Genomic DNA, 8,751 nt, shown 5'->3' on the forward strand with positions numbered 1-8,751 from the left:
GATGCCCAGGTTATGCCAGCTGTACATATATAATTATATACAGGAGATGGCCAGGTTATACCAGCTGTACATATATAATTATATACAGGAGATATCCAGGTTATACCAGCAGTACATATATAAATATATACAGGAGATGCCCAGGTTATGCCAGCTGTACATATATAATTATATACAGGAGATGGCCAGGTTATACCAGCTGTACATATATAATTATATACAGGAGATACCCAGGTTATACCAGCAGTACATATATAAATATATACAGGAGATGCCCAGGTTATGCCAGCTGTACATATATAATTATATACAGGAGATGGCCAGGTTATACCAGCAGTACATGTATAATTATATACAGGAGATACTCAGGTTATGCCAGCTATACATGCAGTGGCTTGCAAAAGTATTTACCCCCCTTGGCTTTTTATCTATTTTGTTACATTACAACCTGTGTTAAAATATTTTTGTAACCCGATTTGTGTGTGATGCATCAGCACTAAATAGTCTAAGTTGGTGAAGTGAAAAAAATATAGGCATAAATTAAATTTATGAGATCAAATAACTAAATATCGGCATGTGCGTATATATTCACCCTGTTTGCTATGAATCCCCTATAACTTTCTGGTGTAAGAAGTTACCTTCATAAGTCACATGCTTAGTGACGGGACGTCCACCTGTGTGCAATCTTAGTGTCACATGTCACTCAGAATATACACTTTACCTTTTCTGAAAGGCCACAGAGCCTGCAACACCATTAAGCAAGAGGCACCACTAACCAAACACCATGAAGACCAAGGAGATCTCCAAACAAGTCACGGACAGAGTTGTTGAGAAGTCATAGTAAGGGTTGAGTTATAAAAAAATATCCCAATCTCAGATCCCCCGGAGCACCATCAAATCCATTATCATCAAATGGAGAGAACATGGTACCACAAATTACTGTACCTGCCAAGTGAGGGCCTCCCACCAAAATCTTCAGCCTTGGCAAGGAGGTCATTAATCAGAGAAGCAGCACAGAGACTAAGGGTAACACTGAAGGAGCTGCAGAGTTCCCAAGCAGAGACTGGAGTATCTGTCCAGACGACCACAATAAGCTTGTACACTCCATAGAGAAGGCGTTTATGGAAGAGTGGACAGAAAAAAAGCTTTTACTTACACAAAAATTGTAAAGCTCATTTTGAGTTTGCAAAAGATATATGGGAGACTCCCCAAATTTATGAAGGAAGGTGCTGTGGTCAGATGAGACCAAAATTGAACTTTTTTGGCCACCAAGATAAACGATATGTCTGGCGCTAAACCAACACAGCTCATCACCCCAAGAACACCATCCCCACAGTGAAACATGGTGGTGGCAGCATGATGCTGTGGGGATGTTTTTGGCAGCAGGGACAGCTAAAATGGTCCAAGTTGAGGGGAAGATGGATGGTGCAAAATACAGGGATATTCTTGTGTAAAACCTTTTTCAGTCTGTCAGTGATTTGAGACTGAGACGGAGATTCACCTTCCAACAAGACAATGACCCAAAGCATAATGATAAAGCAACACTCAAGTGGTTTAAGGGGAAATGTGTAAATGTTTTGGAGTGGCTTAGTCAAAGCCCAGACCTTAATCCAACTGAGAATCTGTGGTCAAACTTGAAGATTGCTGATCACCAGAAGAAACCATCAAACTTGAAAGACCTGGAACAGTTTTGCCTTGAGGAATAGGCAAAAATTCCAGTGGAAAGCTCATAGAGACTTATTCAAAGTGACTTGCAGCTGTAATTGCTGCAAAGGAGGCTCTACAAAGTACTGACTTTAGGGGAGTGACTTATTCAGTTATTTTGTCCTATTTATTGCTTGCTTCATAATAAAAGGAAAACCAAATGTTTACAGTTGTAGGCATGTTCCTTACATGAACTGATGCAAACCCGCAAAAAAAGCAGTGAAATTCCAGGTTGATGTAGCAAAACACAAACGCTAAGCTACTTTTGCAAGCCACTGTACATAACTACATGCAGGAGATGCCCAGGTTATACCAGCTGTACATATGTAATATACAGGAGATGCCCAGGTTATACCAGCTCTACATATATAACTATATACAGGAGATGTCCAAGTTGCATCGGCTGTACATGTATTATTATATAAAGGAGATGCTGAGGTTATACCAGCAGTACATACAGTGGCATGTAAAAGTTTGGGCACCCCTAGTCAAAATTACTGTTACTGTGAACAGTTAAGCAAGTTGAAGATTAAATGATCTCGAAAAGGGATAAAGTTAAAGAGGACACATTTCCTCTGTATTTTAGGCAAAAAAAAAATATATATTTTCATCTTTTAGGCTACGTTCACATTTGCGGTCAGCGCCGCAGCGTCGGGCGCCGCAGCGTCGCCGCATGCGTCATGCGTTGTGCTGCGTTTTGCGCCGCATGGCCGCAAGCGTTGGACGCAAGAAACGCTTCAAGTTGCATTTTTTTTGCGTCCAACTTTCGGCCAAAAAGGACGCATGCGGCGCAAAACGCAGCGTTTTAGCGTGCGTTTTGCCGCATTTTTGTTTGCGTTGTGCGCTGCGGCGCCGACGCTGCGGCGCACAACGCAAATGTGAACGTAGCCTTACTTTATAAAAATTACAAAAAGGAAAATGGGCACCCTTGGAGATTTGTGTGCTTTGATAACTCTGACTAAGGTTTCAAACCTTAATTAGCCTGTTAGGGCAATGGCTTGTTCACTATCATCGTCAGGAAGGCCACGTGATGCAAATTTTCAAGCTTTATAAAAACCCAATTTAATCTAATCCTTGTGCGAAAAAACAGCATCCATGGGTTCTTCTAAGCAGCTGCCTAGCACTCAGAAAATGAAAATGGTGGAGATCCACGAAGCAGCAGAAGACTATCAGAAGATAGCAAAGAGTTTTCAAGTTGGGCTTTCCTCAGTATGAAATGTAATTAAGAAGCGGTAGTTAACAGGAACAGTGGAGGGCAAAATAAGGTCTGGAAGACCAAGCAAAATTTCAATGAGAGCTGCTTGTAGGATTGCTAGTGCGACAAATCAGAACCCCTGCTTGACTGCAAAAGACCTTCAGAAAGATTTAGCAGAGTCTGGAGTTGTGGTACATTGTTCTACTGTTCAGAGACATCTGCACAAATATGGCCTTCACTGAAGAGTCTTCAGAAGAAAACCTCTTCTGCAAAATAACATCTAAACAAGCTGGTGCATTTTGGAAACAAGTCCTGTGGATGTTAAAATAGAACTCTTTGGCCACAATGATCAAAGGTATGTGTGGAGAAAAAAGGGCACAGAATTTCAAGAAAAGAACATCTTGCCAACCATTAAGCATGGGTGAGGATCAATCATGCTTTGGGATTGTGTTGCAGCCAATGGCACGGGGAACACTTCACAGGTAGAGGGAATAATGGATTCAATTGCATTTCAACAAATTCTTGATGCAAACATAACATCATCAGTAAAAAAAAATCTGAAGTTGAAAAGAGGATGGCTTCTACAAATAGATAATAATCCTATAAACATGTCAAAATCCACAATAGACAACCTCAAAAGGTGCAAGATGAAAGTTTTACAATGACCATCACAGTCCCCTGATCTGAACATCATTGAAAATCTGTAACTAGATCTCAAAATATCAGTGCATGCAAGATAATCCAAGAATCCTATAGAACTGGAAGAATTTTCCAAGGAAGAATGGATGAAAATCCCTCAAACAAGAATTGAAAGACCCTCATCTGGCTACAAAAATCATTTACAAGCTGTGATACTTGCAAAAGGGAGTGCTACTAGGTACTAACCATGCCAAACTTTTGTATTGGTGCATTTTCTGGCCCATTTTCCTTTTTGTAATTTTGCTTAACTGTTCACAATAACAATAATTTTGATCAGGGATGCCCAAACTTTTAAATGCCCCTGTATATAATTATATACAGGAGATGCACAGGTTATACCACCTGTACATATATAATTACATACAGAGAAGCTCTCACAGGTTATTCCAGCTGTACATACAGTATATAACTGTATTCTGAAGATGCCCCAGGTATACCAGCTGTACATTTATAATTATATTTTGAAGATGCCTCGGGTATACCACCTGTTCCAATTGTTGCGTGCGGGCAAGATTCCCTGGTATTAGTGTTGCGAGCGAGTGATCATGTAACCACTTTTTTGTGACTTTCATACTTGCGTTTATGTGCCAGTTAGACTCATCTGGCTTCTCTCAATTCACTTCTATTGAGAGAAGCCGAGTGCACCTAGTCAGTAAATGAATGCAATTATGAAAATCTCATACATGCGATCACATTATCGCCCACTTGCACAGGCAATACCAGGACGACACGCTGTCACATAGAGTGACTTCAGATTTTTATCTCAAGCCTGAACAACCCCTTTAAGGTTCTTGGCCCAGTGTTTAGATGTCAGGTGGGTAATCTTTTATTATAGTTGGGGTACACATTCCTTTACTATTTGCCCCAAGAAATATCCCAATTAACTCCCATTAATTTTTAAGCTCTGATGTATTGCTCTCAATATTTTCTGTCTCTTGTTCTTCAGATCTATCTGTCACAGACCCCCCTCTGCCCAAGCCCCAGCTTCGACCTGATGATGAAATGCTGGGGCAGAGATATCAAAGATCGACCCACGTTTGAGACCATCCACCAATTCCTGATAGAACAACTGGACGACATTGTGTAATTTGTGTACACTGAACAGTCCGAGAAACACTTAACTCTGAAGAGGCTAGCTGTTGTTGTAGCCGACTCATCTGGAGTTATACTGGACGTGGCCTTTAGTTATCTAGTAGATTGTAGAAGGACCAAGAGACATTGTTCTCCTGCGGCGCTGGTAGACTTCCTGGGACCCCACCGGATCCTTCAGTCTCTTACAGAGTTCCCAGGTCCTTGAAATGTCAAGATAATTGACCCCAGAGGGGGTAGAAGATGCAACATTGCACTTCCCCAGATGGGGAGAAACCAGCTGGGATTGAGGACTGGAAATAAGATGTGAGAAGTAGAACAATTGCCCACTGCGTAGTACCACTACTTCCTTTTGTGTATATATCTATACATATATATGTGTATGGGTTTTATGTGCCCCTCTGTCGAGTGAGCATATTGCCATGGCACAGATCTAAAGTCCTGCTTTCTTGGGGTGGAGGTAGTTCGTACATAGAATTGACTCTTTTCGATTATTTTATATGATGGGACCAACTAAGGCAATCATGAGTTTTAGAAGCCACCTTAGATGCCTTCACCATAACTTCTAGGATGTTTTGGGAGCGGTCCGTCTACTCTGGATGCCATATTCTCACTTTTTGTGGATTTTTTTATGAATGTTAATAGGAAAAGATGAATTTATAGGTATAGTCACACGACAGGACATGATTGGCCGTGTTCTGCGTCAATATTCAATTTACGGCTCAATTTCCCTGTTCTTTGTTTTTTGGTCTTCACCCTCTTTGTTTTTACTTATCCTTGGGCCACTTCATTCACATGGATGTCTAATAATACGTCTTGTATCAGTGGACAACTGGCTGGAGAAGGCGTAGAGGCCACTTCGAAAAGAATTAGAGATGGTGGATAAGAGAGTACCCCTTTAAATATCTAGAGGTGCCATTGCTGTCCTTATGGTTTCAATATGCTATAATTGTGCAGATCTGGTTATAAATTCACTTAAAGGGGTATTCCTAGGTCCAAGATCCTATCACAATATGTGGTAGGTGTCATACTAATAATAGCAGATACCTCCAATTAGAAATGTAGTATAGTTTTTTTCTGATTCGCTATATCTCTTTCCTCATGTGCAGGTATTGCTGGACCTTAGGTATCAATGATTAGGACTGCTAGCAACTAACTAACTTTCACTATATCAGTGAACGAAACTATGGATACCTAAGGTCCTGCAATGCCTGCACATGAGGAAAGAGACATAGCGAATCAGAAAAAAACTATACTACATTTCTAATTTATGGTATTTGCTAATATTAATTTTATTACACCTATTACATATTAGGATAGGATCTTGGAGATGGGAATACCCTTTAAGTTTAAATGTAACAAGGTAACCTAAACTAAAGGTTGACCCCATCAATTCTTGCAAGCTGCAGAGAGCTAGTCATATTTCCAAAAGAGTTAAGCAGGAGCTAAATTGAGGTTATGATGCCCTTCTCTATTAAAAAAAGGATCAAGATGTTTAAGGTTGTCAGTCCCTCCTGGTTTATGAATGGGTATGGCTGTGATGGCATGAACCATAATCTTTAGAAGCTGATATTTTCATTTTATCATAGGGAACCCTTTGTACAGTATGTACACCCCTTTAATTCATGTATTCAATTTAACTGGACCAGTTCTCCAAACAGAGAGCTCTCAAATGCAACATTTTTTCTTTGGGGAATTGATGTCACTCAACCTACAGGACATTCTAGAAAAAGACTGTCTGGATGTCCCAGTATGAATGATTTAATGTGCACTTAAATGTTTAATGAAGCAGATATCTAATTGGTAAATATATATTGTCACACTTCTTAAACAGTTTTGACTGATTTTTACAAAATTTAGTTTTGTCTTGTTTTGTTTGTTCGATTTCTTGAAACGTATGGAATAGTTATGCGTCAGACTGCAAAATATATGTGTAACTGAGATTGAGACATTTGGGCTTAGAAAGGTCTGGAAATTGATCAGTCATTTTACTTTATCGTATAAAAAATTCAAAAATCTCATATTTAATTTTTTTTTAGAAAAAGATTAAATTCTGTATTATCATTCCATCATTTTTGGACCCTGTTGCGTGAAATCACTAATTTAACGGAATCTGGCTCTTAAATTTAGATCCTCCGATATGATATGATATAAAGTAACCCTTCTCTTATTGGCCTCCACGACTCATTCATTGCTCAGCAGGGGGAGACAGAGCAACAGGAAAAAAAAAGCTCCTCCCGGAGTCATAAGACTAGAAATCCATGCTCCGCTCTGAGGCATGACAGAAGTGAAAATAGAAATTATATTGGACCATTTAATTTGGGATTTTTTTTAACTTTTCAATTGATGTCAATATCAATATTAACTGGAATTGCCGTTTAAATCACTGAGTTGAATGGATGATCTGGTCTCTGATGTTTCGATGTCCAGATCAGGAATCATACAGCCAACAACCATGAACTCCAGACTTGACCACGAACTCTTTGTATAGTACAAAAAAAAACAATATGGAGACCATATTCTAACCCTACTATGGGCCAGCAATAATAATACCCCATAAAATCAAGTTCATATGATAAAATAGAGCCAAGATGCAGTGATATTGGCTGAAAAACAACATGGGTTTCCATATCATAGCTGCCTTATTGTAACCTTTAAAAGTTGAAGTTGAGTCACCACCATGTTGGTCATGCATACAAGTGATTAAATGTCTCATTGTTGGAATCCGGACTCGTTTCGCAAGGTAATCCTGGTCTGCAAACCAGTTACCCTTAATCCGTCATGTTGGTTTTATGATGCTTCCCTCTATTATGCCATGCATGTACAAACAAGAACATCTTGGCCGCCAAACCCTATATAGTCCTACAAAAGTCATGTTGGTTCAGTTTCCACATTTTTGGGATCATACATGGCTGTCCTAGAAATGACCTTGTCAGTCTGTTTAACGGCAATATGCATCAGAAGCGTATGCATAGATGAGCATACGTGTCTACATAGATTTCAAGGGATTTCCAAGGATTGGACATTGTCCCAATAATTTACTGCCTATTTGCTTGTGTAATGAGCTTGTTTTGTGTCATTTTCAGCCCAGAAGTTACACCCTGATTGACCTGGTTCATGGTCGGGTTCACTAATTGCACACCCTCGAGATCTCTATATTTACGCCATCATAGGCCAGAATAGACTAATGGTAATATTGAGGGCTATATAACTAGGCACTATGAAATGAACGGGAGGTGCGTAGCTTGAAGTAATAGTTGAAAGCGACTTTGGCTGGAGCTCTGCTAAGGAGCATAACTTAAAGCTAGAAAGTCTCCAACCTACCATGCGCGGCTGCGCCACTTATAAAACTGGGGTCTTCATATATGGCAGTGAGGCCTATGCCCCCCCTGCAGGCACCAGGGCCTGGGTACAACTTCTACCCCTGCAAGTACTAGAGTTTGGCCCCTAGACCCCTAGCCCAAAGAAAAGTAATATTGATTACATCCAGTCTTTAATGGGGAGGTTCTTCTTGACAATGGTGACAAAGTTTATTGAAGAGCAAGGCATCATGTAATATGTGACAATGGCGGTGCTATCTTCAATAATCTTTATTGATATTGATGTAAATAGTTCCCCCCTTGATTGTGCCGCCATAGTGTTGTTGGATCACAGCAAACATAAAATATCAGCCACATCTGATCAATCTGTGTTTATAGGGCAGCTAGGAAGAGAAGTTGCCAGGCTTGGATGGGTGGTCTTTGTGTCACCAACACAGGATTTCTAAAACTACTGAGTCATATTCCCTATTAATAGAGCAGCTAGCTGGATAAGTGACCACTGCACATTTAAAGGGTTGTCCACTACTAGGACAACCCCTTCTTGAACTAAATGTTTGGCCCTGATAAAATTAAAAAAAACAAAACTATACTCACCTCCCATGCTGGCGCCATTCCAGCTGCAGCCTGGACTTCCTCTTCATGTTCAATCAGTATGAAGGTGGAGACAGTGATGCCAGCACTGATTGGGCACCAGATACCACGTGTCCCAACAACCGCACGAGAGCTCCGGGACTGCGAGTGCTG

The 8,751-nt window shown here is 40.2% G+C and overlaps 1 protein-coding gene across 3 annotated transcripts in view; it reads left to right on the plus strand.

Annotated features, from left to right (window-relative positions):
• LOC143805123 (discoidin domain-containing receptor 2-like) overlaps positions 1 to 6,708 on the plus strand; it is a 207,907-nt gene extending 201,199 nt beyond the window's left edge. For all 3 annotated transcript variants that reach the window (XM_077284012.1, XM_077284011.1, XM_077284013.1), the window contains one exon: positions 4,545 to 6,708. In XM_077284012.1, the coding sequence (XP_077140127.1) occupies positions 4,545 to 4,685 (141 nt within the window). In that variant the 3' untranslated portion in view covers positions 4,686 to 6,708. The remainder of the gene's footprint in view (positions 1 to 4,544) is intronic.
• Positions 6,709 to 8,751: the final 2,043 nt, after the last annotated feature.

The sequence above is a fragment of the Ranitomeya variabilis genome, chromosome 2 (genome assembly GCF_051348905.1).
Source record: "Ranitomeya variabilis isolate aRanVar5 chromosome 2, aRanVar5.hap1, whole genome shotgun sequence".
In the NCBI taxonomy this organism is placed as follows: domain Eukaryota; kingdom Metazoa; phylum Chordata; class Amphibia; order Anura; family Dendrobatidae; genus Ranitomeya; species Ranitomeya variabilis.